General features: G+C 66.4%; 1 protein-coding gene across 1 annotated transcript; it reads left to right on the forward strand.

Moving 5' to 3' along the window:
* MAP2K3 (mitogen-activated protein kinase kinase 3) lies at positions 1–26,920 on the forward strand. Its single transcript, XM_084861580.1, has 12 exons — positions 1–150; positions 15,113–15,179; positions 15,414–15,462; positions 16,440–16,553; positions 16,681–16,800; positions 18,173–18,289; positions 19,689–19,740; positions 20,793–20,920; positions 21,285–21,362; positions 24,214–24,353; positions 25,434–25,479; positions 25,979–26,920. The coding sequence occupies exons 1-12, from the start codon at positions 102–104 to the stop codon at positions 26,060–26,062; spliced, it is 1,044 nt and encodes a 347-aa protein (XP_084717706.1). The 5' UTR covers positions 1–101; the 3' UTR covers positions 26,063–26,920.
* Positions 26,921–27,524: the final 604 nt, after the last annotated feature.

Raw genomic sequence — 27,524 nt, forward strand, 5'->3', positions numbered from 1 at the left:
CGCCGCCCGCCGCCCGCCGCCCGCCGCCCGCCGCCCGCCGCCCGCCGCCATGCGCCCGCGGGGAGCGCCGCGCCCTCGGTTCTAGCCCCGCCGGCCGCGCCATGGAGTCGCCCGCGCCGAGCCCGCCCGCCGGCGCGCCCCCCGCCAAAGGTAGGCGCCCGGCCCACCGGCCCGGCCTCCCGGCACCCCGGTTCAGGCCCGGGCTCTGCACCCCGGCCAGGCTCCGCTGGATCGCCCCCCCCCCCCCCCCACGCCACCCCGTCCTCCTTCAGGCGGAGCGGCCGCGCCGGGGCCGGGCTGTCCGGCCGAGCCCCGGTGCCCCGGGCCCAGCGGGGCTCCTGCTGGGGACCTCGCCGTCCTGCCCCCCCTGCCCCCCCAGTGCTGCCCGCCGCCCTCCGGCCGGAGCCGGCCTCTGCCCGCGCCGCCGGTGGGCCCGCTCTGCCCGCGGCGTCTTGCGTCCTGGGAGACTCCGGCTCCCTCCTCCCTGACCACAGCCCCCTCCTCCTGGCGGCGCGGCTCCCCTGCCGGGAGCTCCCCCACCCCGTCCCGGACCGAGCTGGCCGCCGCAGGCCAGCCCCGGCGTCTGGCTGGGCAGTGGGCTTGCTCTTCTCTGCTCCGCGGAGCGGCTTCCTGGAAAGTTTTGGGAGGTGGCGACTGCCGGCTCCAGGATTTGTCATGTGTGTGGGGGGGCTGGGGGGGGAAAGGGGATTTTTTTGCGGGAAGAGGAAAATCTGTTTTTGGCATGTGGGTGTCTCACGGCCGGGTTGTGTGGGAGATTTCCAAACTGGACGTAGCTGTAACAGTGGGCTGCCTCCCTCCAGCAGCCGAGTGTCACTAGGCCTCAGTTTCCTTCTCTGTAAAACAGGCGCGGCCACACCTCCCTTCCCTGTACTCTGAGTATCCTGTGACATGGGCAATACTAACACGTTTAAGCAAGAGGGGGTGGGAGGCCCCAGCGTGCTGTCTGGCCACAGTAGGTACTTAGTGCTGTCCTCATACCATTGTGACCTTTTTCCCTTTTCTAGAAGGGCTCAGCCTGTGGGGCCAGCCTTGCCCCTGCTTGGGTTGAGCTGCAGAGTTGCAGGTGGGGAGACGGAGCCACTGGCACTGGTGGGCCTCTGCGTGGGGTTCTCACCGCTTCCCCGGGAGGGGCCGGGCCGGGGAGGGTGTGCGGAGTCCGGGGAGGGGCTGTGTGGCCGGGAGCAGGGTAATTGCCTCTTACATAAACGGAGTCAGAGCCCTGACCATTGCCCAACCTCCGTGAGTAACTCCGGAGGCACTCGGGTGGTGGCGGGGGAGGGCCTTGCGCTGCAGACCGTGTGGGATTGGGATCCGGGAAGCCGGAAGCCACCGGAGAGCTGGGCACGAGCCACTTCCCCAGCGCGGGCGGTCTGGCCTGGCCAGGACGGCTCAGGACAGTCCTGCCTCCCTCCGGACAGTGCTTTGTGGCGAGGGAAGCGGTTGGGAGCGGAGTGCCCGCAGGGAACGCATGGTGGATGGGCGTCTGCGTGCAGGCTGCTAGGGGAGAGCGTGAGGAGGCCGCGGCTCCCTGGCTGTGCGGCCTCGGCCCTGCCGAGGTGTGCGGAGGGTTCAGCGTGGGAGCTCAGGTCACAGAGGATGTTGGTGGGGAGAGGGAAGACCCCAGGCCAGGGCCTTGCCAGCCCTTTTGGGGTCTGTGGAAGGATGTGGAGGGACGCTGCATGCCCCTCACCGACATCCCCACGGCCCCTTCCCCGAGCTCGCCCAGGCGCCAGGCTCTCGTTCGCCCTCATGGCCCCGGGACAGGCCAGGAGACTGGCTCCGGCCGGGCTGAGGTCCAGCGGTGACAGGTGGAGCGTGGGCTCTGCCTTCTCCAGAGGCCCCGCAGGCCCCCTCCTCCTGTGCTGGGTGCTGAGCTGAGCTGGGTGACTCCGCTCACCCCTCATCCCGGGCCCCGCGGTGCCCCCGCAGGCCATGCCCACCCGCGGGGCTGAGCCTGGGCGGTGCCTCTCTGGGCACCCCCCGCCCACTGGGCAGACGCAGCACCGAGGCCAGCGGGGCGGGGGCTCCTCTCCCGGCACAGGGCCCCCGTGTGCCCCCGGCTCCTCACAGGGGCTGAGCCGTACCCGTGTGGCCGCCCTTGGCCCGCGGGAACTGCCTCTGAGCCAGTCTCCTCTGAGCCTGTCTGGGGCGCCCTGCCTCCTCCTCCTGCGTGCTCCCCCGGGGAGAGGCCGGCCCCCTCACCCACAGGCCCCTGTGTGCTCCCCACGGAGAGGCCGGCCTCCTCACCCACAGGCCCCTGTGTGCTCCCCACGGAGAGGCCGGCCCCCTCACCCACAGGCCCCTGTGTGCTCCCCGGGGAGAGGCCGGCCCCCTCACCCACAGGCCCCTGTGTGCTCCCCACGGAGAGGCCGGCCCCCTCACCCACAGGCCCCTGTGTGCTCCCCGGGGAGAGGCCGGCCTCCTCACCCACAGGCCCCTGTGTGCTCCCCACAGGAGAGGCCGAAGCCAGAGGCCCTGGCACCGGGCCAGGGCAGGAGCAGGTCTGTCTGCGTGGTCCTGATTCGCTGCCTCAGCTACTGTGTCCTTGGTGGCCCACACCACCCTGTCCTGCCCCCCGCCCCGGGCCGTGAGGCCCCGCCAGGCCTCGGTGGTTGACCTCTGTGCCCGTGCCCGCCTGCTGCCGGTGCGTGTCTGCCCTGCCTGTGTGCCGGGCCTTTGCCCCCGCAGTGCCCCTTCCAGCGTTGGGAAGACGGAGGTGGCACGGGGACTTCCTCCGCCCTGGTGTGACGCACAGGAAACTCTCCGCCTGGCCCACGGCCTGAGGGAGCAAAGTTCCCAGCTGCCTGTGGGGACAGAGCCAGGGCCACAGAGGCTTCCGGTGGGTGAGTCAGCGGGCACTGGGCACTGACTCACCTGCCGGGCATGCCATCCTGCTGGCTGCTGCCGTCTGGTGGATAAAAAGGAGACTGAGCCAGGCTCGCAGGCCAGCTGCTGGCTCTGAGCGGGGCCAGGGGGTGGCTCCCTTCTCGGACCTCAGGCTGGGCAGGGACCCACCCCTCCTGGCCCCGTGCCAGCCCCGCCGGCATCTCCGGTGAGGCCAGCGCCTGCTTCCTCTCGCTCACGGAGTGGGAGGTGGTGTGCCCTTTGCTGCCATCGCCGGGCTCTCAGGCCAGGCGCAGTGCTGGGACCCGGAGCCGAGGAGCCAGGCGTGCGGGCGGCCTGAGCCGGCAGACAGGTGTGGAGAGGTGGACGCCGCTGCAGCCAGAGCCAGCTCAGCCCCGCACTGCGGGCGCGGGACACGCAGTGTCCAGCCCACTCACTGCCCTCTGCCAGGGGCTTCAGTCCCCGGGGGTGGCCCACCCTGCAGATGGGAACGGGGACCCGCCTCCTGTCCTGCTGGCAGCCACACAGGTGGCTGCAGACACCACTTTCCTCTTGCTGAGTGTCAAGCACGGGGCACAGCCAGACCGTCCTCTCCCTGCGAAGAGCCTGGACATCGGGCAGAGCCGAGCTTAGGGGGCAAGAATGAGCCTCTGCTTCCAATTTTGGTTGTCCCATTGCTTCCTGCCTTCCTCACTGGCCTCTGTGACCCCCAGTCTCCTCTCTGTAACGGGGGAGGGACCTCCCTTGCGGGGTGGCAATAAGGACCCACATTGCCGGTCACAGGAAGGCGTCTGCTGTGATTTTGTTATTGCAGGCGCTTGTTGGTGGGCGAATCCACATGCCCGGGCCTTTTGATGATGGACTTGGAAGCCTGTGACCTGTGGATGGTCAGGGTGCAGGGGCCTGCAGTGCCAGCCAGAGCGGACCAGGCTCTTTCGCACTGGTCCCCAGGCTGGTGCTGGGGCTCCCGCTGCCGCCTGGTCTTCCTGGGAAGGGCCCCGGGAGCAGAGAGCACTGGGTGCATAGGCCTGCCTCTCCCGGAGCATGGCTGGGAGGGGCAGGGGGCTCCGGAGGACAGGAGCCGCCGAGGCTGGCCACGCATTTGGCAGAACATCCCTGGTGCCAGGCATGGTGCCAGCGGAGGGAATGCGGGGTGAGCGCGGAGCCTCGACCCTCACAGAGCTCTCTTGGCCGGGGAGCGGGGGGTGCTGGGAATGGTGGTCCGAGAGCCAGGCCACGGCCCGGGGGTCAGGCGGCCCCAGAGGAAGCGCTGGGCAGCACCAGGAAGTGGCGGTACCGGCCCCGCCTTGTTGACCAGGGGGTGGGGCAACACTGAGCGTGGGGTGCGAGTTGAGTGAAGGCATCTCGGGCCTCAGGGCCTCATCGCAAAGCCCAGCAACAAACCCAGAGCAAGAGCTCCACAGGCCGCCCTTTCTCTCCGTGAGGATCCTGTCCCGGCCCTGCCTTCCGTCTGCTCCTCCTGGGTGTGGCGTATGGTGCACACTGACACGTGCCCAGCCATCATGAGTGGCTGGACTCTATAGAAAAGCCCAGAGGACTCATCTGGTTGGCACACAGGCGGGAGGCCCGGCGCGGGTGGGGTCAGTGCCCAGCCCCAGGCGTCCGCCTCGGCGGTGTGCTGGGCTGTCCACCTGCGAAGTCCGTGGCGCCTCATCTGCCAGGACCTGACGTGGGGCTGGCGGAGGCGAGGGCCCAGCGTCCACGGGCGGAGGTGCCGGAGTCAGCCGCCGGCGGGCCCTGTGTCCGTCTTTCTGTCCTGTGCGCGCTGAGCCGAGGCAGCTACCCACGGCAGCTACCCACGTGGCATTTTCTGGAAGGGCCTCTGTCACACCTGGCAGTGTGCGGGTGTCCTCAGAGGAGCGTCCCGCAGAGTGCGAGGGGAATGCAGACATCGGAGGAGGGAGCCGGCAGCCGGCAGCCAGCGGCGCCTGGGTTGTTGTTTTATCACTTGACCTTGAGAAGCATATTTCATAGACACCAAAGTCAGTTGTTAACATGGACTCATTTTGGTAAAATTCAGGCCAAGAGAGACATGTGTCTTTTACTTGAACCAGCAGACTGAAGCTAGCTTTATTTCCTAAGGATTAATCTCAGATCGCATGAACCTAAAAAGCATTTGAGTTCATGGATCTTTCCTGAGAGTCAGAGTACCCAGTCTTCACGCCCTGCCTTTACCTTCATTCTGCAGTGTCATCTGGATGCACAAAGTGCTTCATGTTCCCGCACACGTGTGTAGGCACACACAGACAGAGCAGAGAAGCTCTCAATTTGTATCTGTCCTTGGCCAGTTCAGTTCCAAATGAAGTAAGAACAGCCATTGTTAATACCTCTAAGCATTGGGTTGACACCTAAAAGACACAGGTTGATTCATTTATTTAAATGCTTTAGCTATCTCCCTCTCTTTTGGTAAATTCTTTTTTATAGTTTCACTTTAAGTTAAAAGAGGTCTGTTTAGGTGAGACAGTCTATAGTTTCTTTTCATTCATTCTGTCTGATGTATGGCTGACTTTTTCTAGTTGTGCATGCAACATAGAAGCATCAAGGTCCCTCTGCTCAGCCGCCTCAGTGCTACTGGAGGCTCCCTTTCGGGGGCCTTGCCCAGGGGGAGACATGGTTCTGTGTCAGTTCTGAGACCTGGAGAGTCTACACACACCTCTAGGGAGAGCCAGTCTCACATGCACATCTCCGGACGAGCCCACAGATTCTCCGTCACCGGGGCCCGGGCAGGGCCACCAGCGTGCCCGCTGCCCGGGCCTCGGTGCTTCCCAAGGCCCAGCTTCTCTCCGTGTGGCCCCATCCCAGGGCTTCCTGGCCTTCCCGGCTCCTCCCGGCTCCTCTGGGGCCGCCCGACACCTCCTGGCCCGGGCCACACCCCAGAAGCAGGGCCCCAGCACTGTCACCACCCCCGTGGGTCCTCTGCCGGGGTCCTCTCTCTCGGAGCTAAAGAGAGCTCACTCTCGCCGAAACCAGTTTGGCTCAGTGGTAGAGCGTCGGCCTGTGGACTGGAAGGTCCCGGGTTCGATTCCGGTCAAGGGCATGTACCTTGGTTCATCCCCAGTAGGGAGTGTGCAAGAGGCAGCTGATCGATGATTCTCTCTCATCGATGTTTCTATTATAACTCTCTATCCCTCTCTTCCTCTCTGTAAAAAATCAATAAAACATATTAAAAAAAAGAGAGAGAGCTCACTCTCTCGTGAACCAGCACAGATGTCGCTCACCTCGCTCTTGGTGAGCGCTCTAGTTAAAGAGCCTCCATTTAAAGCAGCCGCCATTTCCCCTCCCCCGGTTATCTCAGCCCTCATCTCTGGAGGATTTTCTAAGAACAGCTCAGATAAAGCCACGGCCTGCTGCTTCGAGCAAGGCAGTGGGCTTCTGACAAAGGCTCAGCCACGCTGTTCACCTGGTGCGGAGCAGGAGCTGGGAGCCGGGAGCGGCGGTGCCCAGCGCCCTTGCCTGTACCCACCAGGTCCTGGGCTGCAGGGTGGGCCCAGGCGGGCTGCTTCACCCCGTCTCCTCTGCCAAGCAAATGTCAGTGTGAGGAGCAGCCGAACCTCCATAAAATTTCATGAGATTGTTTGAGCCAAACGGACAAAACACGCCGGAGCCAGATCACAGGTGCTCGCCGCCATCATGTCACACGGAGCGCTCGCCGATGTGTGGCGCCTCAGCGCCCTCTGCAGGACTCCGGGGGCCGCCCTGCTAGGTGGTGGTGGTGGTGGGGGGGCTAGTCCACCAGCCAGTGGGCTTGGTCTGGCTCTTCCTCAGGAGCCTGGTGGCCTCAGTCCTCCCTGCCTCACAGGCAGGACACCGGGACTGAAACTGCTCGGCATGATGGCTCAGTGGCTCAGAGTTACAAACGTGAGTGTTTGCCCCTGATCTTCTGCTTTTGTGACTCACAGTGGGCAGCGGCCGCCCGTCATGCCGGAAGCCTGACTGTCACCGCGTCCCTGTGGGTCCCAGCCCAGACTACGGAGGGTCCCGGCCCAGACTACAGAGGGTCCCGGCCCGGCTGCGGAGGGGCCCGGCCCCGGGATGCGGAGGGGCCCGGCCCCCGGGCTGCGGAGGGTCCCGGCCCCCGGCTGCGGAGGGTCCCAGCCCGGGCTGCGGAGGGTCCCGGCCCGGCTGCGGAGGGTCCCGGCCCGGCTGCGGAGGGTCCCGGCCCGGCTGCGGAGGGTTGGCTTAGCCAGGGGTGGAGTGCGAGCTGCGGGCCGGCGCAGGGCGGGGTTGGCACTGGGGACGCAGCGGGGAGCGGGCGCTGGCTGCACAGGAAGCAGTGCTGCTGGTCCCGGACAGGACTGCGCCGGGACGTCCTGGGTGGCCGGAGGGTGTTCCCGCCTCTCCGTCTGTGTCCTGGCCGGTCACCATGCCCTCCGGCCACGGCCTCAGCTTGTCCGTCCGAGGTCGCCGGGGGCGGGGCCTGTGGCGATGTGGTTGGGCCTTTGATAGGTGAGTCTGGAAGGTCTTCTGGGGGGGGTGCTGGTTCTCCATCCCCCGTGTCCCGGCTCCCCTGTGACCCCCGAGCAGCCTCGCTGTTCTCACGTGACCGCGGGGCATGGAACGCCCACTCGGGCTGCTGCCGCAGGGGAGAAGGCGGAGACCTGCCGGCCAGGGACACTGCACCTGCACCTCCGCTGCAGATGGGCTTTACCACCAGGACCCCTTCCCGGGTGTCTCTCCGTCGCCTGTGGGTAAGGTTTTGTGTTGCTCCTGACGGTAATACAACCAAGAATGCATGTGCTAGTTCGGAAAGGCACTTATGCCAGGGCCTGGCCGCTAGCTGTCACGGCCGTGGGGACCTGTGGCCTCTCCCGGGGCGGAAGGCTGGGGTCCCTCGGGAACGCCCCTCTCCAGTCACAGCCTCTGGAACCTGGCTTTGGCGCTCCGTGTGGCGCCCGCCTGTCCGGGCCCTGCGGTTTGAGGCTCCCCTCCATGCCCAGAGGCCTTCGGCCGAGGCCAGCGGCCAGCCTGTGGTGCCGCATTCCACAGCGTGAGAGTGCCTTCCCCGGCGTCACTGAGGTTGTTATCTTTTAGTTTTGGTTAACCCTCACCTGAGGATATCCTTTTTATTGATTTTTAGAGAGAGTAGAGGGGAAGGACGGGGAGGACAGAGAAAGAGAAACATTGCTGTGGAAGACACATCGATTGGTTGCTTCCCACACACGCCCTGACCAGGGCTGGGGATTGAACCTGTAATCCAGGTACATGCCCTCGGCCAGCAATCGGACCTGAGACCCTTTGGTGTGCAGGCTGACGCTTCTAACCACTGAGCTACACTGGCCAGAGTTTTACGAGTACACTGGCCTGGAGTGGGGAGGGACTTACCTGAAGGGACATCAGTCTCTTCAGAGGCCCTGACTTAGCTCGTTCTCTCCTGGGATCAAGGCTATTGCACTCACCATGATGTCCAGGGAGGCTCAGGGAGGGGTTCGAGGTCATGCCACGGCTCAGACTCCTGATGCCAAAGCCCATCCTGCCTCACTTACTTCCTGTCCGCCTCGGCCGGAGTGACGTGCGTGCCACAGCTGCCGTTCAGGGAGCCGGGGTCTGACGGCCTCAGGAGCCAGGACCTGTGTTCCAGGCCTTGGGGGTGACCCTGGCCTCTCCAGTGTCTGCAGTAGACATGGTCTGCGGCACCGTCCGGTTCCGGGCAGGCCCTGCTGCTGGAGCCGGAGAGGGACACCAGGAGGTCCGGCTGCCCCTGGCAGGCTCGCGTCCCACGCTGGGTGGGCCTGCAGCAGCCAGGACGAGGGGGAGACAGGCTTTCTGGTTTTCTTAATATTTTATCTAAGTTATGTTTCAGTGGCTGGACTGCATGTGGTTAGGAATCTCAAGGGCACAAACAGACAGCTTTGTGCTGTTCCTGGACCCCTCTGCGGAGACCAGCGCCTCTCCCTTTCACCCATCTGCTCTCCTCCCCCTGCTCCTGCTCCCGCTCCCCCCACGCACGGAGGGTGCTGCCCGCCGGTCTGCCGAGGGCCCACAGACCCTGCCAGTCTCTGGCTGTTGGAATCCTGGGCCTCAGGGTCCTCATCGGCAGAACGGAGAGCTCCGGTCCCTGCCTCTGGGCTGCTGAAGGGATCGGATGGGATGGGATTCCATGCTCAGCACAGGTCTGGCGCACAGTAGGTCTCACCAAATGCTGGTGGCTCTTTATTCTTTCTGTCTATGAAAGTTGTGACGTGGGATTAGGTCCTTGGAGTGGGGTTTCTGGAACCTTGGATGGTGCTGAGCTCCCTCTGGTGGTGACCTGTGAGCCCTCAGAGCCTCCAGCCCCTTGGGGCACCTCCGGCTCCGCTGGGCTCCACAGGCCCGTGCCTCCTCCCTGCCCGCCCTGTGCCCAGGCCGCTCTGCTCTAGACCAGTGGTTCTCAACGTTTCAGTGCCGTGGCCCTTTAATACCCTTTCTAATGTCGCCACCCACAGGGTGAGAACCGCTAGGAGGGCCCTTAAGGCATCGGAAAACACAGATACTTACATTACGATTCATAACAGGAGCAAAGTTACAGTTATGAAGTAGCAACGAAAATGATGTTATGGTTGGTCACCACAGCATGAGGAATGTATTAAAGGAGGTTGGAGCTTCCCACGGCTGTCTTCTCCCCACGCCAGCCTCGGCTCCGACCTCGCCTCCAGGAGCCCCGAGATGCCTCGGCCCACTTCCTGCTCTCAGAGCACACGGCGTGTTTGGGGTTCTGTGCGAAGGTTACAGAACCTGCTTCGCTTGTTAGCCCGTTCTTTGTGGTCAGCTGTTTGTTTTCTTTTAATCCTCATCCGAGGGTCTTTTTTCCATTGATCTCTGGAGAGAGGTGAGAGGGAGAGAGAAAGAAACATCAATGTGAGAGAGACACATAGATCGGCTGCTTCCTGATGTGCCCTGACTGGGCCGGGGGTCGAACCTGCAACCTGTGCTCTTGACTGGGAATCGAACCCACGACCCTTCTGGGCTCAGGCAGATGCGCTAACCACTGAGCACACAGCCTGGGTGTGGCTGGTTGTTTTGGGCTGGATTTATTCTCGGTGGTGGGGCCTGGGTGTGCGTTGTGTGTTGTGAAAGAGCACCTTTGGCCTCTACCCACCGGCTGCAATAGCACCCCACGTGTGGCACAGAATGTCCTCAGACACTGATGCGTGCCTGTGATTGGAGCGTAGCCTGGGCGTTGAGGCAGAGCAGTCGGGTGCCATGAGGCGGGCAGAGAGAATCCTCATCAGGCGCTTTGCCCATGAGAAAGTGGAAGGATGAGGGGAGGCCAGGGCCTGGGGTTGAGCATTCCCCACGGTCTTGCCCGCTGCTCCCCTGTTGCTGGGGTGCAGCTGGTGACTGGCAGGTGCCAGGCCTGGCATGTAGGTGAGTAGGGAGAGAGCCTTCCACCCTCCCAGGTCTCGGGGTAAGGGCCTGCAGCGCTGGGGACCCCCTGGCCGCTGCCTGAGTGACAGGCCTGTCCTTGCCGCCTGACTGGGGTGACCCCGAGGCTCCCTGCACTGCAGAGGGAGGGATGCCATGGAGGGGCTCCAGCCTCCGTGTCCCCCTCAGCACGCCCGGGGGCTCTGAGCACCGGACCAGGAGCTGGTGTGATGGCGGCAGCGAGTGGGGGTGAACGTGGGATGCTGGGCGCGGGCTCTGGCTTGTTAGAGCCCGGGAGCACGAGCCACGCACCGAGCCCCATGCACCGAGCCGACGCCGGCCCGGCCTCACAGCCTCAGAGAGGACCAGCTGGGGAGACGGGCTGGGAGCAGCCTGGGAGCCATGGGCACCCGGCAGGGCTCGTGAGGAGGGCTGCCCGGGACGGACCGGGGAGAGGCACAGAGGCCTGGCCCGGGCCCCTCAGGCGCTCGGTGGTGGTTGGTCATTGAAGCCAGCAGACCCGGCGGACTCCCCAGAGACGTGGTCCGTCCATCTCCGCTCCGAGCCGCCTTTAGACCCAGGGACACTTCCGGGGGCTGCTGCTGCGAGCATTAGAGAGCGGCCTTCTGGGCTGGGCCTGCCGCTACCTTGGGTTCTGTGGTTTCCAGATGGTTCCATCTGATCTGCCACGCGGCAGGCGCTGCTGAGGCGTGGCACTGATAACGGCACTGGCCACGCTCAGCCCTGGGCTGGCCTGTGCCCATCGCCAGTGGAGGCGAGGCCTCCTGTGGGGCGCGCTGCGGGCTGCTGGCGGCTGCGGAGGAGCCCGGCGGGAAGCCACAGGGAGGCCAGCTGGGCGCCGGGGAGCCACCCGGCTAGCGGAGCCACGGACAGCCGCTCTGAGCAGGGCGGGTGAGGGTCGAGGAGAACACTCTAGGCCAGGGGTCCTCAAACTTTTTAAAGTGGGGGCCAGATCACGGTCCCTCAGAGAGCTGGAGGGCCGGACTATATGAGCTACTAATTCCTACTGTAACACCTCCGCTGCGCTCACTGCCCAAAAAACCTGGCGGGCAGGATCAGACTCCTCTGCGGGCCACATGTGGCCCGCGGGCCATAGTTTGAAGACCCCTGCTCTAGGCAGAGGGAACAGAGCGTGCACAGGCCCTGAGTGGGAGAGGAGGTGGCGGGCGTGTTCCGGCCCGGCGAGTGGAAGGAGACGCGGCGGGGCGGACAGGCGGCGGGGCTGGGCCTGAGGCCAGGCGCCTCTCCTCACGTGCGGGGGCTGCCGCCAGGGCTGCGCTGGCCGTGTGTGCGGGGCTGTGACTGTTTGCGGTGGCGACGGCTGCCACGGTGGCCTCGCACCGGGTGGCCCGGCGTCTGGGAGGCCGAGTCCCTCCAGATGCAGCTGGTGACCCGATGGCAGGAGGGCCAGAGGGACCACCCGAGCCCTCCCCTCCACCCGTCCGTGTGCTCACTGCACCTCTGCCCCCCCCCGTGCCCTCCCCTCCGCCCGTCCGTGTGCTCACTGCACCTCTGCCCCCCCTGCCCTCCCCTCCGCCCGTCCGTGTGCTCACTGCACCTCTGCCCCCCCTGCCCTCCCCTCCGCCCGTCCGTGTGCTCACTGCACCTCTGCCCCCCCTGCCCTCCCCTCCGCCCGTCCGTGTGCTCACTGCACCTCTGCCCCCCCCGTGCCCTCCCCTCCGTCCGTCCGTGTGCTCACTGCACCTCTGCCCCCCCGTGCCCTCCCCTCCGCCCGTCCGTGTGCTCACTGCACCTCTGCCCCCCCTGCCCTCCCCTCCGCCCCGTCCGTGTGCTCGCTGCACCTCTGCCCCCAGGCTCACTCCCCTTCGCCAGTGCCTTGTGCCTCCAGGCACCCCCCACGCCCCTGGCCTGGCCGGTGTGGGCGCTCCTGGATGCATCGGGAAACCAAGGCTCGGTGAGGGGCGCGCATCTCAGGACCTCTGGTCCTGGCGGGCGGCTGCAGGCTGGGGCGGGGAAGGTGCGAGGCCAGGGCGGGACCGGCGGGAGGCAGGCGGCAGGCCCAGCAGACCCGCGGTGGTTAACTTGGACATAGAACGTCTTACTTGCTCGTTACAAAGACCTCGTGCCAAGAAGCCAGCCTCACTAGTTCTCATTACTGAGCCTAACCCGGCGACCGTGCCCGTCGGCAGGACCAGTGCCCAGGCCTGCACTGGAGGCCCGCCTTGCTGGGGCTGGTGTCTCTGAGGTCCTCCCTGCACTCAGACTCGGAGGTGCAAGGGGACCCGCACTGTCAGCCTCGGGCTGCCACACCCCAAGGCCACGCTCCGCACACTGCCCTGGCTGGGCCTCCATACGCGTCAGCCGGGCCCTCCCGCCCCCGTCAGCCTGGCCCCCCCCCTTCAGCCTGGCCCCCCCCCCTTCAGCCCGGCCCTCCCCCCTTCAGCCCTGTTCTCCCCCCTTCAGCCCGGCCCTCCCCCCTTCAGCCCTGTTCTCCCCCCTTCAGCCCTGTTCTCCCCCCTTCAGCCCGGCCCTCCCCCCCTTCAGCCCTGTTCTCCCCCCTTCAGCCCGGCCCTCCCCCCTTCAGCCCTGTTCTCCCCCCTTCAGCCCGGCCCTCCCCCCTTCAGCCCTGTTCTCCCCCCTTCAGCCCTGTTCTCCCCCCTTCAGCCCGGCCCTCCCCCCCTTCAGCCCTGTTCTCCCCCCTTCAGCCGGGCCCTCCCCCCTTCAGCCCTGTTCTCCCCCCTTCAGCCGGGCCCTCCCCCCTTCAGCCCGGTTCTCCCCCCTTCAGCCGGGCCCTCCCCCGCTTCCAGCCCAGGCCCTCCCCCCCTCTAGCCCGGTCCTCCCCCCTCCAGGTCGGGCCCTCCCCCCTCCAGCCCGGGCCCTCCCTCCTCCAGCCTGGGCCCTCCCCCCTTCAGCACCTCCAGGAGCGCCTCCCAGACAGACCCGATTCACCGTAGTGACTGCGCCTTGGAGCCTCAGTTTCCCCAAGTAAAGTGGGCTAAGACCTCCCTCAGGGCGGTGGGGCCATACGCGACGGACACCACTCAGCCCGACACTGTCCTTGTGGCTCCTGTACACGGTGACGGCCCCTCAGTGTGGGTCGGGCCTGGTGCCTGTGCTGCCCACGGGAACGGGTGCCCGGGCCGGTGCTGCCCACGGGAACGGGTGCCCGGGGCCGGTGCTGGGTGCCCGGGGCCGGTGCTGCCCACGGGAACGGGTGCCCGGGGCCGGTGCTGCCCACGGGAACGGGTGCCCGGGGCCGGTGCTGCCCACGGGAACGGGTGCCCGGGGCCGGTGCTGCTCACGGGAACGGGTGCCCGGGGCCGGTGCTGCCCACGGGAACGGGTGCCCGGGGCCGGTGCTGCTCATGGGAATGGGTGCCCGGGCCGGTGCTGGGTGCCCGGGCCGGTGCTGGGTGCCCGGGGCCGGTGCTGCCCACGGGCACGGGGGACGGGCAGGGCTCAGAGGCCTGTAGGAGCCCAGGGGGGATCTGAGCTCGGGCAGAGGGAGCCCGTGCTCTTGGCCTGGCATCGGGGTCCCTGCGGTAGCCTCTGCGGAGACGGCTGTGCTCGGCCCACCGCCCGCAGAACAGACAGGCCGTCCCCACAGGCCGTCCGGTCCTGGTGACTCAGAAGCGCTGAGGACGGCAGTGCTGCCTGCTCTTCCAGCAGCAGCCACAGCCGGTCCCGTCCCTGATTGGGCCGGGCCGGGGGGTGGGGCGGGGGGCGGGGCGGGGGCCGGGGGCCGGGGCGGGGGCCGGGGGCCGGGGCGGGGGGCCGGGGCGGGGGGCCGGGGGCCGGGGGCCGGGGGCGGGGGGCCGGGGGCCGGGGTGGGGGGCCGGGGGCCGGGGCGGGGGGCCGGGGCGGGGGCCGGGGGCCGGGGCCGGGGGCCGGGGCGGGGGCCGGGGGCCGGGGCGGGGGGCCGGGGCGGGGGGCCGGGGCGGGGGGCCGGGGGCCGGGGCCGGGGGCCGGGGCGGGGGCCGGGGGCCGGGGCGGGGGGCCGGGGCGGGGGGCCGGGGGCCGGGGGCGGGGCCTGGCTGCAGGGCCTGAGCATGGGCCGTGCTGGGGTCCTGGGAGGTGCTGAGGCCGCCTGTGAGGCTGGGGAGGTGGAACCTGGTGCTCCACACACTGCGGCCGTTCCCTGGGCCCGTGTCAGAGGGGGCTGTGCAGGGGTGGGGGCGGGGCTGTGGGGGGTGGGGGCAGAGCTGTGGGGGTGGGGGCGGGGCTGTGGGGAGGTGGGGGCAGAGCGGGGAGGGGCTGTGCGGGGTGGGGGCGGGGCTGTGGGGGCAGGCACGTAGAGTCACTGGTTCCGTGGTGGGGTTTCGGGAAGTCATGGTCCAGTCCCAGCTTGGCCACCCAGGCGCTCGGTGACCTGGGCAGGTGCCTTTCCTCTGGCGGACGGAGCCCCGATCCCGCTCTGGGTGCCTGGGAGCCAGGGCCGTGGCCCCCGCGGCCTCCCCTCACCTCCGCTCCCTGGGGTCTCCACCTTGGTTCCTGCGGAAGTGCCCTCCGCCCTGCCAGCCCCGCCCGCAGTGCCCCACGGAGGGTTCCCGCCACACTGGGCTGCTGGGAGAGGCAGGGGTGTCCGCCTGTGGGGGGGTGAGAGTGAGAAAGGCGCGGGGCAGGCTCAGGCCTGTGTGGCACCCCGATAAGGAGACTGGGCTTCCGGGCGTCCCTTTGAGGGCAGCAAAGGCACACCTGAGGGGCAGGAGGGAAGGGCCCTGGTGCAGCCGTCCCCCGGCCACCTGACGTGACAGATGCGGAGACTGAGGCTCCGAGCGGCGGTAGCGAGCTGGGCGCGGGCAGCACTGCCCGATGGTGCTGTCCGGGCAGCACCGGGAGGCGGTTCCCACGGCCCAGCCCCTCGGACGCGGCCTCAGCGGCCTCGCTTCCCTCTTCCCCTCCAGGAAAGGCCAAGAGGAAGAAGGACTTGCGGATCGCCTGTGTGTCCAAGCCGCCTGCGCCCAGCCCCACGTGAGTCTGCTCCGCGTCTCCCGGGTCAGCCTGGGTCCTCCTGCGGGGACGGGGCAAGTAGGGGTCGTGGCCGGCAGAGCCCTGGAGCCCCCTGTGGGGTCGGGGCCTGGGGCTCATGGCATCTGGGTCCGGGCTGTGCTCCTCTCCCGCCTCAGAGGGGGCACCTGGCACGTGGGGGGAGGGGCTTGAGGAGTGCCGCCTCCGAGACTCATGGGGTCTGTGTTCTCCCTAAAGGCCCCCTAGGAACCTGGACTCCCGGACCTTCATCACCATTGGAGACAGGGTAGGTGCTGGCTGCAGCCTGGGCTCCGTTTTTTCCTCTAAGGGGCCCGAGCTGACCCGCGGAGCCCGAGCTGACCCGCGGGGCCCGAGCTGACCCCGCGGGGCCCGAGCTGACCCCGTAGGGCCGAGCTGACCCCGTAGGGCCGAGCTGACCCCGCAGGGCCCGAGCTGACCCCATAGGGCCGAGCTGACCCCGCGGGGCCCGAGCTGACCCATAGGGCCAGGAGAGGTGCTGTGGGCTCCAGCAGAGCCCGCGCCCAGCCTTGCTTTGATGGTCCCTTTGGAAGGCAGTGGCCTGCCTCGTCTTCCCTCAGAGTCCGTTCCCACATCACCCGTGGGACTGTGTGGGGCCTGCAGAGCCCTGCCTGACTCTCGGGTGCCGCCTGGAACCTCAGTCCCACAGGCACCGACGGCCGGCAGGGACTGTGGTCCTGGCTCGGACCCCGCTGGACCACGAGGCACGGGGGCTCCAGGCAGTGCTCACTATGGCGGCCTCTCCCTGGGGACAGCTCCTTCAGGCTGTCTCCCGCCTGACCGGCACTGTTGGGTGTCCGGTCCATCGACTTGCTGCTCTCTTTTGGGTCTGCCTCCCGCAGAGGGCGAGCTCGAGAGACTAGATGGCCACGGCCACGCTGCTTCCTGTGAGGGCAAGGCTTGGCTTTCTCTGTCTCCAGTGCCTACAACGGACTTGCACATAGTAGGCACTCAGCAAATTGAATAATTCAGTCTGCCTTCCGAGTGGGGTGGGGAGCACTGGAGTCCCCTGTGCCTGTCCTGGGCCTTGGTGCTGCGCCTGCTCTGTGGGTGGGGGGGGTGCTCAGAGGGAAGGACTTGTCCCGGTCAGTCGCACTGCAGGAGGGGCTGGTGCAGGACTTGGATCCGGGTCTGACCTGCCGCTCCCCCGGCTGTGTCCATGGAAGGAGGCAGGGCCACTCCTGGCTTTTGACCACCAACCTTCTCTCTCTCCCGTTCCCCCAGAACTTTGAGGTGGAGGCCGATGACCTGGTGACCATCGCGGAGCTGGGGCGTGGAGCCTACGGGGTGGTAGAGAAGGTGCGGCACGCCCAGAGCGGCACCATCATGGCTGTGAAGGTCAGCGGGGTCCCACCCTGCCGGGGAGCACTGGGCCACAGGACCCCTGGGAGGTGGCTGAGGAGGGGGGGCTGAGGCCGGGGGGCCCTCCTGCCGCACGGCCCCTGACCTGCGGCCCTCATGGCAGCGGATCCGGGCCACCGTGAACTCTCAGGAGCAGAAGCGCCTGCTTATGGACTTGGATGTGAACATGCGCACAGTCGACTGCTTCTACACCGTTACCTTCTACGGGGCCCTCTTCCGAGAGGTAGGCCTGGCAGGAGTGGGGGCGGGGTGCCAGGCTGGGGCCAGCAGCTCTGACACCCTGCCTTCCCTCCATGGCGCACTCACCCCCACCCCCTAGCCCACATGTGTCAAACACAAGGCCCGCGGGCCAAATCCAGCCCGCCAGGCCTTACAATGTGGCCCGCACCGCGCTGTCATCACTGCACTCCGCTGTCAGTTTATGACATTGTCAGTTTATGACTGTTCAGTAAACCATTCGGCCCGCGATTTAGGCTGGATTTTAGATTTTGGCCCCTTCTCTGATTGAGTTTGACACCCCTACCCTAGCCTGAACGAAGCCACTGTGGTCATTCTGGGCCCCAGCAGCCACTTGCTGAGTGCCCCTGGGTGCCGGGTGCCGGGTGCCGGGCGCAGGAGGGAGCGGGTCCTTCCTCCCTGTGGGACAGAGAGCAGCGCTCTGGAGAGTGCAGGCCTCGGAGCCAGACGCCCGTCTTTGCTTCCTTCCTCAGATTCCTTGTCTATGAAATGAGAGCAGTCACCACACCCACCTCACAAGGTGGTCAGAATGAGATGGTGTGGCCAGGGCGTTCAGTGCGTGTGCCACCAGGTGGTGTGACCACCGCCTGAGCAGCATCCTGGCCGGAGGGTGGCTCCGGGCGGGGCAACAGTGGGGGGTGTGGGGGTGGGTGTGCGCCGGGACTGGGTGAAGCAGGGTGTGGCCTTGGAGCTGGGAGGCCGTGGACGGAACCTGGAGCCTAGGGTGGGTGCTCTTGCTGGCAGTGGCGGCTGCCGCCTGGTCAGGGGAGCCGGGCTCCTGGCCCAGCCTCACTGTCTGAGCACCGAGTGGCCTTGGGCTGGCGGAGTGTCCAGACCCGTGGTGCGCCAGGCCAGGCTCCATCGCCGGGCCACTCAGCCTCCCCGTGTGCTGGGTCAGAGCTGGCAGGGCCCGGGGGCCCGTGGGAACCCCGAGGAGTGCCACACCCCACCTTCCTTCAGGAAGGTTGTCCTGAAAGGTGCGGAGGCGGGACGGCAGGCATCGCGGGGGAGGAGGGGCCTGTCTGTCAGGGTCAGAGCTGGGTGCCCCGTGTGGTAGGGCCACCAGGGCTGAACCCGGAGGCTTTGTGGGGCTGGGTCATGGCCAGATCCCAGAAGTGACTGTTGGGTGGAGGGACCCAGTGTTTGGTCACTTCTTCCTGGAAATCACCGTGGACTTAGGGATCAGAGAGGGGAGCCCCGGGGAGGCTGCTGTGCCGCCGGAAGGCGGAGAAGGTGCGGGTCAGGAAGCTTAGGGAGGCGGATGGGAGGAGCGGGGGGAGAGGCTGGTGGGTCAGCCAGAGGCCTGGCCCAGGGCAGCCCGGGCCTGAGCTGACCTCTGGCCTCGCCTCCTGGCCCAGGGAGACGTGTGGATCTGCATGGAGCTCATGGACACGTCCCTGGACAAGTTCTACCGGAAGGTGCTTGAGAAAGGCCTGGTGATTCCCGAGGACATCCTGGGGGAGATTGCTGTGTCTGTAAGTGGCTTCAGGGCGGGGGCGGGGCGCTGGGAGCTCCAGGTCCATAGCCAGGGCCCCGGCCTGGCCGGCAGGCACAAGGCCCAGTATCGTGGTGGTGTTCTGGGCTGAGCTGCGCCCAGTGTGGCCCTGAACCTGGGCAACTGCAGCACCTCCATCAACTCCAACTCCAGCACCTCCACTCGGCCAGAGCCTTTGCTGAGGAGACCCTGCAGCCTCGGCTCCCAGAGACACAGAGCTGGAGCTCCAGGGCCTCAAGGCCCTGTGTGCAGTGCCCTCTCCCGGACCATTTGAGAGGACTTAGCACTCATAGCTTCCTCAGCAGCTCAGGAAGGGGTGCTAAGCTGGGGAACGGGGGAGAGAGGGTCGCATCCAAAAGTTTGCCCTCCCCCCATTTATGTATTTACTTATTTATTTGTATTGAGCTTATTAGGGTGACAGTTAACAAAATTAGCCGAAACCGGTTTGGCTCAATGGATAGAGCGTTGGCTTGGGGACTGAGGGGTCCCGGGTTCGATTCCTGTCAAAGGCATGTACCTTGGTTGCAGGCATATCCCCAGTAGGGGGTGTGCAAGAGGCAGCTGATTGATGACTCTCTCTCATTGATGTTTCTGACTCTCTATCTCTCTCTCTTCCTCTCTGTACAAAATCAATAAAATATATTTAAAAAAACAAAAAACAAACAAACAAATAAACAAAAAACCAAAATTATACAGCTCCCAGGCACACAGTTCTACAGCCCATCATCCGTATGTTGTGTTGTGCTCACCACCTCAAGTCAAGTCTCCTTCATCACCATGTATCCCGCCCCCCCCCCCCCCCCCCCCGGCAGCCACCACGGGCTGTCTCTGTCGCCAAGTCTTTTCTTTCTTGCTTCATCTTTCACCCTCTTACCCACCCCCGCCTTTTGAGGGTGAGCACTGCTCGAGGAGGTAGCAGCACTGGGCTCGAGCGTCCTGGCAGCAGAGCAGACGAGGAAATGGGCCTGGCAGTGCCGTTTCCTCTGGCTGCATCTGGGCCTGTTGAGCACACGCCCAGCCGGTGCTGAGGGGACCAGGTCTGGGGGGGTGGGGGAAGGAGCCAGGAGGCTGCCAGGCTGGGTTTCACCCAAGAGCCTGGCAGGGTGGCCGTGGGGGTCACAGCCCAGGACTCCGCAGTGGCTTCCAGCACATCATTTCCTGGGATTGTGAGCTGAGTCGCTGCCCACTTGCCCGGGAGGGAGACAAGCAGGAGGCCAGGTGCCTGTCCCAGGGACGCCAGGTGTCCAGGGCAAAGGTCGGGTGTGGCGGGAGCCTGGGCTGATGAGGGCTGGGGTGTGAGTAAGGGTGACAGGCGGGCGGGGTTACTGCGCTGTCCTGGCTGGTGCACGCATCAGCTCTGTTCTCTGTCCTGCGCACAGGTAGTGAGGGCCCTGGAGCACCTGCACAGCAAGCTGTCCGTCATTCACCGAGGTCAGTGCCGCTGCGGCCCCCAGGGAGGGCCCCCCCACCCCCTGTGCGTGGTCTCGGCCCGTCCTGCGAGGGGGCCTCTCGTTTCCAAGCGGAGCCCCGGGAGGGAGAGGTGGGATGTGCTGCTGGATTAGTGGTGAGGCTCTTCCCAGCGAGGCCGCTCACGTGCCCAGCCATTTTCCTGGGACCCACCCAGAGCCAATACCGGCCCTTCGGTGACCTGCCTCCCCTACCCCCAGGTTTGCTGGGGCTTCGAGCAAGGACTAGGTGGGCTGTGGCCAGCGGCCGGCGCGGACTGGCTTTGTCTGGAAGTGTTGTTTGCATATTGTGACACGTGAAGCTCTAGTGCTGTTGCATGAGTCTGTTCAGAGTTTATACCATGTATCCGCCACCCTGGGAAGAGACAGGATGCTCCCCCGCCCCCGTCCTGGAAAGTTCCCTTGGCCCTTTCTGGCGGTCCCTGCACCCCACATCCCCCAAGCTCCTCGCCTGCCCCCCCCCCCCCACACACACACACACGTAGATTGGATTGTCTTGTTTTTGAACTTCCTATCAGTTGCCCCCACGCCCGTGCCACGCCCGTGCCTCTGTCTGGCCTCTTTCCCTTGGCCTCACGTTCCGAGCTCCCCAGGCTGGGTGCTGTGGTTTCTCCTCTCATGGCTCTTCCAGGCTGGGCTGGTTTGTGCAGAGTTCACCAGGCTGAGCCCCTTGGCGGCTCTGGCCTTCCCCAGTCCTTTGTGCGTTTCCAGTCCACCCAGGGCCCGTCGGCAGCACCTGGGGGGAGGGTACGTTTGCTGGAGATTTCCCACGGCGCAGCCTCTGGACCGGGGCGGGCCGTGTTCGCTGCAGACTGCCCCGTGGTGTTAGCCGCCGGGTGCAGCGAGGCCCGGCCTCCTTTCACTCGGGGCGGCGGCTGGAGCGCGTCCTCCACCGGCCGTCCGGCTGATGCCGGGCGTGGCAGCGCCTCCCCAGCCTCGGCCCCTCCGCGCTCCCTGGTCCCGCGGTGTCTGCCCGGGCGGCCGGGGCCCGGCTGAGTGGCCCTTCGGTTCCTGCAGACGTGAAGCCTTCGAACGTCCTCATCAACAAGGAGGGCCACGTGAAGATGTGCGACTTTGGCATCAGCGGCTACTTGGTGGATTCCGTGGCCAAGACCATGGACGCCGGCTGCAAGCCCTACATGGCGGTGAGCAGCCCTGCCCCTCCTGGGCCTCGGGGGTCCTCTGGCCCTGAGGTGGCCCGCCACCCCCTTGCCCAGGGCCTCCCCCGGATAGCAGTCCTGCTCTGTAGCACCTGTTTGGAGGACAGGTTTCATGCACCCCATGGAGGTAGCTTGGGGGGTCTGTGTAGGCCCCCTCCAGCGTCCTGAAGGTACTCTTCTCAGTCCCCATCGGGGGCACCTTTGAGGCAAGGGTTAGGCTTCCACCACAAGACCCTGGCCCTCCCTGGCCTCAGTTTCCTCACCTGTGCCGGGAGGCGGGGGAGTTTGGGGCCGGGGGCTCGGGCACCCCTGTGGAGGGGTGTTTATGCCTCCCTGGTCCTTCTCGCAGCCCGAGAGGATCAACCCGGAGCTGAACCAGAAGGGCTACAACGTGAAGTCGGACGTCTGGAGCCTCGGCATCACCATGGTACCGGCTGGGCTGCGGGCTGGCGGGGGCACATTCGCAGGGAGCACGGGGGCCCCGGAGACGTGCAGGCTTCACTGAGGCGCCCCAAGTGACGGTGTGATGGCGGGAGGGACCGTGGAGGCGGCCCTCCCTGGTGGTGAGGCGCCGCACAGAAACTGGACAGCGGTGCCCAGGGGCTGTCCCCAGACTCGTGTCGCTTGTGAGGAATCACAGCCAATTCCAAACTAAGTGAGCGCCTGCCACTCAAACCATCTTAAAAGCAAAGTCGTAGAGGGCCCTGAGATGTCTTCACAGCAAGAAGCGCGTGGCCGTGGGTCCTGTGCGCGGCCATGGGGGGCGGGGTGGGGTGGCGGGCTCTCCATCCTGAGCTGTGGGGCCGGGCTGGGGGGTGCCCAGCCCTTGCTGAGCCGGAGGCTGCACCTGAGGTCCAGGCGAGGGACTGGCCCAGGAGACTCTCGTTTGTAAGAACCGTCCAGTCGAGCCCTGGCCCCCTCCTGGGTGGGCGCGGTGAGCTCGTTGTTCTTGGGAGCCCTGTGGCCCAGAGCAGCGGAGACGGAGGAATCTAGCATGCCGCCGGGGGACTTGTGCTGAGACCGAGTGCTCGGGGCCTCGCCTGCAGGAGTCAGCCCGGTGGCCTGCTGGCCTGCGTGCCGGGGGGAGCACTCTCTGACTCAGGCCTCAGCTCCTGGTGTTGGGGGCAGATACCGTCCACAGGCAGATAGAGGGGCCGGGGTGTGGAGAGAGAGGAGCGGGTTGGAGCGTGCCTGGGCACAGGAGCAGAGCAGCAAAGTCTCTGGTGGGATCCTGGGCCAGGGGTGCCTGGGGGAGCCTGGGCCGGGGGTGCCTGGGGGAGCCTGGGCCGGGGTGCCTGGGGGAGCCTGGGCCGGGGTGCCTGGGGGAGCCTGGGCCGGGGGCGGGGGAGCCTGGGCCGGGGGGGTGCCTGGGGGAGCCTGGGCCGGGGGGGTGCCTGGGGGAGCCTGGGCCGGGGGTGCCTGGGGGAGCCTGGGCCGGGGGCGAGGGAGCCTGGGCCGGGGGTGCCTGGGGGAGCCTGGGCCGGGGGCGGGGGAGCCTGGGCCGGGGTGCCTGGGGGAGCCTGGGCTGGGGTGCCTGGGGGAGCCTGGGCCGGGGTGCCTGGGGGAGCCTGGGCCGGGGTGCCTGGGAGAGCCTGGGCCGGGGGTGCCTGGGGGAGCCTGGGCCGGGGTGCCTGGGGGAGCCTGGGCCGGGGGTGCCTGGGGGAGCCTGGGCCGGGGGCGGGGGAGCCTGGGCCGGGGGCGCCTGGGGGAGCCTGGGCCGGGGGCGCCTGGGGGAGCCTGGGCCGGGGGCGCCTGGGGGAGCCTGGGCCGGGGGTGCCTGGGGGAGCCTGGGCCGGGGGCGCCTGGGGGAGCCTGGGCCGGGGGCGCCTGGGGGAGCCTGGGCCGGGGGCGCCTGGGGGAGCCTGGGCCGGGGGCGCCTGGGGGAGCCTGGGCCGGGGGTGCCTGGGGGAGCCTGGGCCGGGGGCGCCTGGGGGAGCCTGGGCCGGGGGCGGGGGAGCCTGGGCCGGGGGCGCCTGGGGGAGCCTGGGCCGGGGGCGGGGGAGCCTGGGCCGGGGGCGGGGGAGCCTGGGCCGGGGGCGCCTGGGGGAGCCTGGGCCGGCGGCGGGGGAGGCTAGAGAGGTCAGGGTCATTGGAGGTGTCTTAGATTTCAGTGATGCTGCAGTTGCCATAATCCTCCTCGTTGTGGGATTATAATTTTACAGCCTGTGTCTGTTCACAGTGACTGAGAATGCAAGTCATTGTTTCAGACAAAAGGGAGGAACAGGCGACACCTTCAATTTTTCTTAATGCAAAACACACACGCACGCACGCACGCACGCACGCACACACACGCCCATTGCGCTGTGCACAGCCTCATCCCTGGGGCATGTGTGTCTCCACTGGAAAAGGCTGTCAGCCTCATGGGAAGGCTCTTGGCAGAGCAGTCGGCGAGCTGTTCGGTGCTGCCTGCCAGCATGAGCGTGTGTTTGAGTTGCGGTCTCTGCCGTGCGTCACGCCTGCCGCGGGGACATCTGTGCGGTTTCACGCTGATTGGTGTTTTCCCTTCAGCAGGGAGAACTGAATGCCGAGTTGGTCATAAGCTGGCCAGTGCGTTCTACGGTGACTTCCTGCTAAGGCAGGCGAGGCGTGAGCGGAGGGCTGGCCTGGGTGCAGAGCGGGCCCGATGCCACGAGCAGGGAGCCTAGGCCCACGCCCAGCAGGGTGGACAGACTATGGCGGCCACACGTCCAGGGGGTCAGGGAGAGCCCATGATGGGGAGAGGAGGGGGCTTCTGGAGGAGGAGGCGGGGAATGGGCCTTGCGGGGTGCGGGTGGGGGCCGTGGGGGACGATGGAGGAGGGCTGCAGACTCCACAGCTGAGAGTCCTGGGCTGCGTTGCTGGGAAGCAGGGTTGAGTGTGGCCTGGGTCCCACATCCCCTCCACGGCCATGGGGAGGTGGGTAAGAGTGTCTGGCTTCCACTGCCGCCTCTGTGGCAGCAGCTGCTCAGCTCGACAGCAGGGTGGTGTTAGGGGACAGCAGGGAGCAGTGAGGGAGAGGGGCCTGTGAACAGCGAGCTGCTGCCTCAGGGGCAGGTGCCGGCTGCAGCTCCGTGGGCTTGCCTGGATTAGCCGGAACCTGGGTTTTCATGTGAAATCATCCGGTTCAGGTTGTTTGAGTGCCCGAGGGTGGTCAGAGCCACACCCACCCAGGCTGGGCCCTGCTCCAGGAGCCGTCCTTGCTGCTGGCTCTACCTGGCTTTCACCTTTGACCGGCCTCACGGCCCGGCCACCTGCCCTGCTGCCGATGCAGAGGGTGACAGCACCCCACTTCCCCGCAGATTGAGATGGCCATCCTGCGGTTCCCCTACGAGTCCTGGGGCACCCCCTTCCAGCAGCTGAAGCAGGTGGTGGAGGAGCCATCCCCTCAGCTCCCGGCGGGCCGCTTCTCTCCGGAGTTCGTGGACTTCACTGCCCAGTGGTGAGTGCGGCGCCTGGTGGGCAGCGGCCGCCCTGCCGGCACCTCCTCCCCCGCACAGAGCCCCGCCACGCCACGCGCACTGGGGCAGCGCTGAGCCCAGGCCTCTGGCCGCACAGACCCGGGAGGCGGAGAAGGCGGAGCGCTCTAGGGGCGGGCACGGCAGGAAGAAGGCGCATTGCTGGTGTTGGGGCTCCCAGGCTGAGCGTGCGCCACGGCAGCCGCAGGAGGCAGTGCGAGGCGAGGCAGCGCCCGGCCGTGGTCTGCCCCGGGGGTAAGACGTGTCCGCAGCCACGGGAGCTGCATGGAGGTTCAAGTGAATTCTCCCGACGTGCGCTGGCTCATGGAGGAGTTCCGAAAAAGGAAATTACAAGCTGTTCAGAAGTGAGAGTGAGAAAATGGCATGCCAGTGTCTGAGTGCTGTGAGTAGAGACTCGGAGGAAAACTCACAGCCTGTACTTCTCTTGTTAGAAAAATACGCCGGGACCGGTTTAGCTCAGTGGATAGAGTGTCGGCTTGGGGACTGAAGGGACCCGGGTTCGATTCCGGTCAAGGGCATGTACCTTGGTTGCGGGCACATCCCCAGTAGGGGGTGTGCAAGAGGCAGCTGATCGATGACTCTCTCTCATCGATGTTTCTAACTCTCTCTCTCTCTCCCTTCCTCTCTCTACAAAATCAATAAAATATATTAAAAAATAAATAAATAGATAAAAAAGAAAATAAACAAGGCTGAGGACCGAGGGGCCGCAGTCACATCCCCTCGGCGCCTTTCCCTCGGCTCCCTGTCCTGATGGGAATGCCCTCCTGAGAGGACGCCAAGGATAGGGGCGCTCACGGCAGCATGAGGTTCCCTGGAGGTTTCCTAGGTAGCTACAGAGAGGAGAACCAGCGCCCGAGGCAGAGAACGTGGCCCGTCAGGCCTGCCCGGGGGCCCCCTGTCTCAGGAGCTCCCAGAGCAGTCCGCTCCTGCCCCACGCCCGGAGCACGTGTCCCTCGCTGCCCAGGCTCAGGGGCGTGGCGGCCTGAGGGGCTGGGCCCCTCCCCCAGGCCGGCCTGACCCCAGCCTGCCCTGCTCTCTCCTAGTTTGAGGAAGGACCCCGCGGAGCGCATGAGCTACCTGGAGCTGATGGTGAGTGTGGGGCAGCGCAGGGCGGCTCTAGGGGAGGGCGGCGTCCCCGCAGGCAGGCAGCTCCTCGGGCTGGCCCTGCAGTCCTTCCTCCAGGCATCAGCCCCAGGCGGGCTGGCCCTGCAGTCCTTCCTCCAGGCATCAGCCCCAGGCCCAGCCCTGTAGAGGGCACACAGGCAGGGCCACAGGCGGCGGGGTGGGAGGCAGGTGGGCTGTTTTATCTGAAGGCATCGGGGAAGGCTTCTTGGAGGGGTGGCATAGGAATTGGCCTGGAAGGATGAATAAGGACTTACCTACAATGGAGTGGGCTTTCCACGCTGAATGTGCTGTGGCCGGTGGATGCCTAGTGGAGAGCCCAGGAGGCAGCCGACTGCTATCGTAACCGGGAGGGCTCTCTGGGCGGAACCCCAGGAGAATGAGGGCGTTTGCCAGGCCGGGCACACCGGCCAGATGGGGTGGGCGGCGGGAGCACCTCTCCTCACGCCTTCTCCGGTCCCACCAGGAGCACCCTTTCTTCACCTTACACAAAACCAAGAAGACAGACATCGCTGCTTTTGTGAAGAAGATCCTGGGAGAGGACTCGTAGGGGGACCCCACAGCCCAGAGACCTCCGCGCTGCTGCCACTGGCCGTGGGCATCCTGGTCCCAAGCGCCAAGGAACCACACTGTTGGGGCTCCCCGCGGCTCCCAGGGGCCTACCAGTTCTCTGTCCTGCTGCTTCAAGGACCCCAAGTCTTCAGCCCCCGAGACCCTGGACATGGGGGGACCTGGATGCCCCCATATGCTGCCGCCGCTCACAGAGAAGGCAGCCGGCACCTGTGCACTGCCTGGCCCTGCCTGGGTACCATCAGTTGTATATTTTTTTACTTCTTGACTGAATGGGCTTTGCACACTTTGACTCAGGACTTGGCGCTGGGTGGTGTGGGCGGTGCGGACGGGGTGAGCCTGCTGAGCCCTGAGGAGACGCAGCTGCCGGAGCCCTCGCCGGCCTGCACCGGGCCTCCAGGACCCAGCGCCCGCCCCTCCTCTCCCATCGAGGGGCGTCGGTTCACTTTTTGTTTAATTTATCCTCTTCTTCCCTCTGCTTTGTGGGCGGGGCTGGGTTTGTGCTGCTGGTGTTGTGGTGTTGCGGTGTTGCTGGTGTGGAGCCGCCCGGTGCCCGCAGCCGAGACTCACCTCTGCTCAGGTGCGTCCAGGAGGTTGGCCTCCAGTCCCTGCTCAGACACTCCTCAGGCTGGCCTGGCAGGCTGTAGATTTGCTTAATAGTGTGTGTGTGTGTGTGTGTGTGTGTGTGTGTGTGTGTGTGTGTCTACGCACACATATACAAATATGCTTTTTTTCTTTTTTTAAAGAAAGGACTGCCTGTCCTGGGTCCTGTCCCTGATGGGTTGGGGCAGTTACCTGTTTGCTGTTTTAATTAAAAAAAAAAAGAAAAAAAAAAAAAGAGGGTCCAGAGGCGGAGTGAGACTCACCGTGGCGAGCCCACGCTTCGGGGGCCTGTGCCCCGGAAGGACCCCTGGCCGGGCCGGGCCGGGCCGCGGTCGGGGAGGCTGCCCGGGGCCCGGGCTGTGCTGGGTGCCGGGTGGGGTGGCAGGCACAGGCCTGACCCCCGGCCGTGGGACAGCGCTCTGCCCGGTGCCCGGTGCCGGCCGCGGGGCCCTCACGGCTGCCGCGCCCTCAGGGGGGTGGGGTGTCAGTGTCTTGGGCTACTGTGTTGTCCCCGGTTGATGAGAAGCAGGCCTGAGGGCTGAATAAGGTGCCGAAGCCACCAAGCCCGTCTGCTGAGAAGCAGGCTTGGAGCCAGGCCGTGCCCTCGGGAGGGAGCTCAGGAAGGCCTCGTTGCCAAGGTCCAGTGTGGCCCGAGGTCTTTGAGTCTGGGAGTGTCCTTGCTCCGTGAGCACTGTGGCTCAGGCGGGGCCGTGCTCGTGTGTCTTCGCTGTCTCTGTCCGCACCCCTCGAGGGACACGGCGGGCCCGGCTCCTCCCGTTCAGCAGAGGGCTCAGACTCGTCCGGCAGGAAGGGGTCGCAGCCCCCTCCGCCGCCGCCTC

Source organism: Pipistrellus hanaki (assembly GCF_964339955.1).
Source record: "Pipistrellus hanaki genome assembly, chromosome: 16".
NCBI lineage: Eukaryota > Metazoa > Chordata > Mammalia > Chiroptera > Vespertilionidae > Pipistrellus > Pipistrellus hanaki.

Bases quoted from the DNA above. Each gene is read 5' to 3' on its own strand.
- MAP2K3 (XM_084861580.1), top strand. From the start codon at position 102: ATGGAGTCGCCCGCGCCGAGCCCGCCCGCCGGCGCGCCCCCCGCCAAA. The intron at 15,180-15,413 runs GTGAGTCTGCTC...TTCTCCCTAAAG, and splicing joins CCGCCTGCGCCCAGCCCCAC to GCCCCCTAGGAACCTGGACT. The intron at 21,363-24,213 runs GTACCGGCTGGG...ACTTCCCCGCAG, and splicing joins GGAGCCTCGGCATCACCATG to ATTGAGATGGCCATCCTGCG.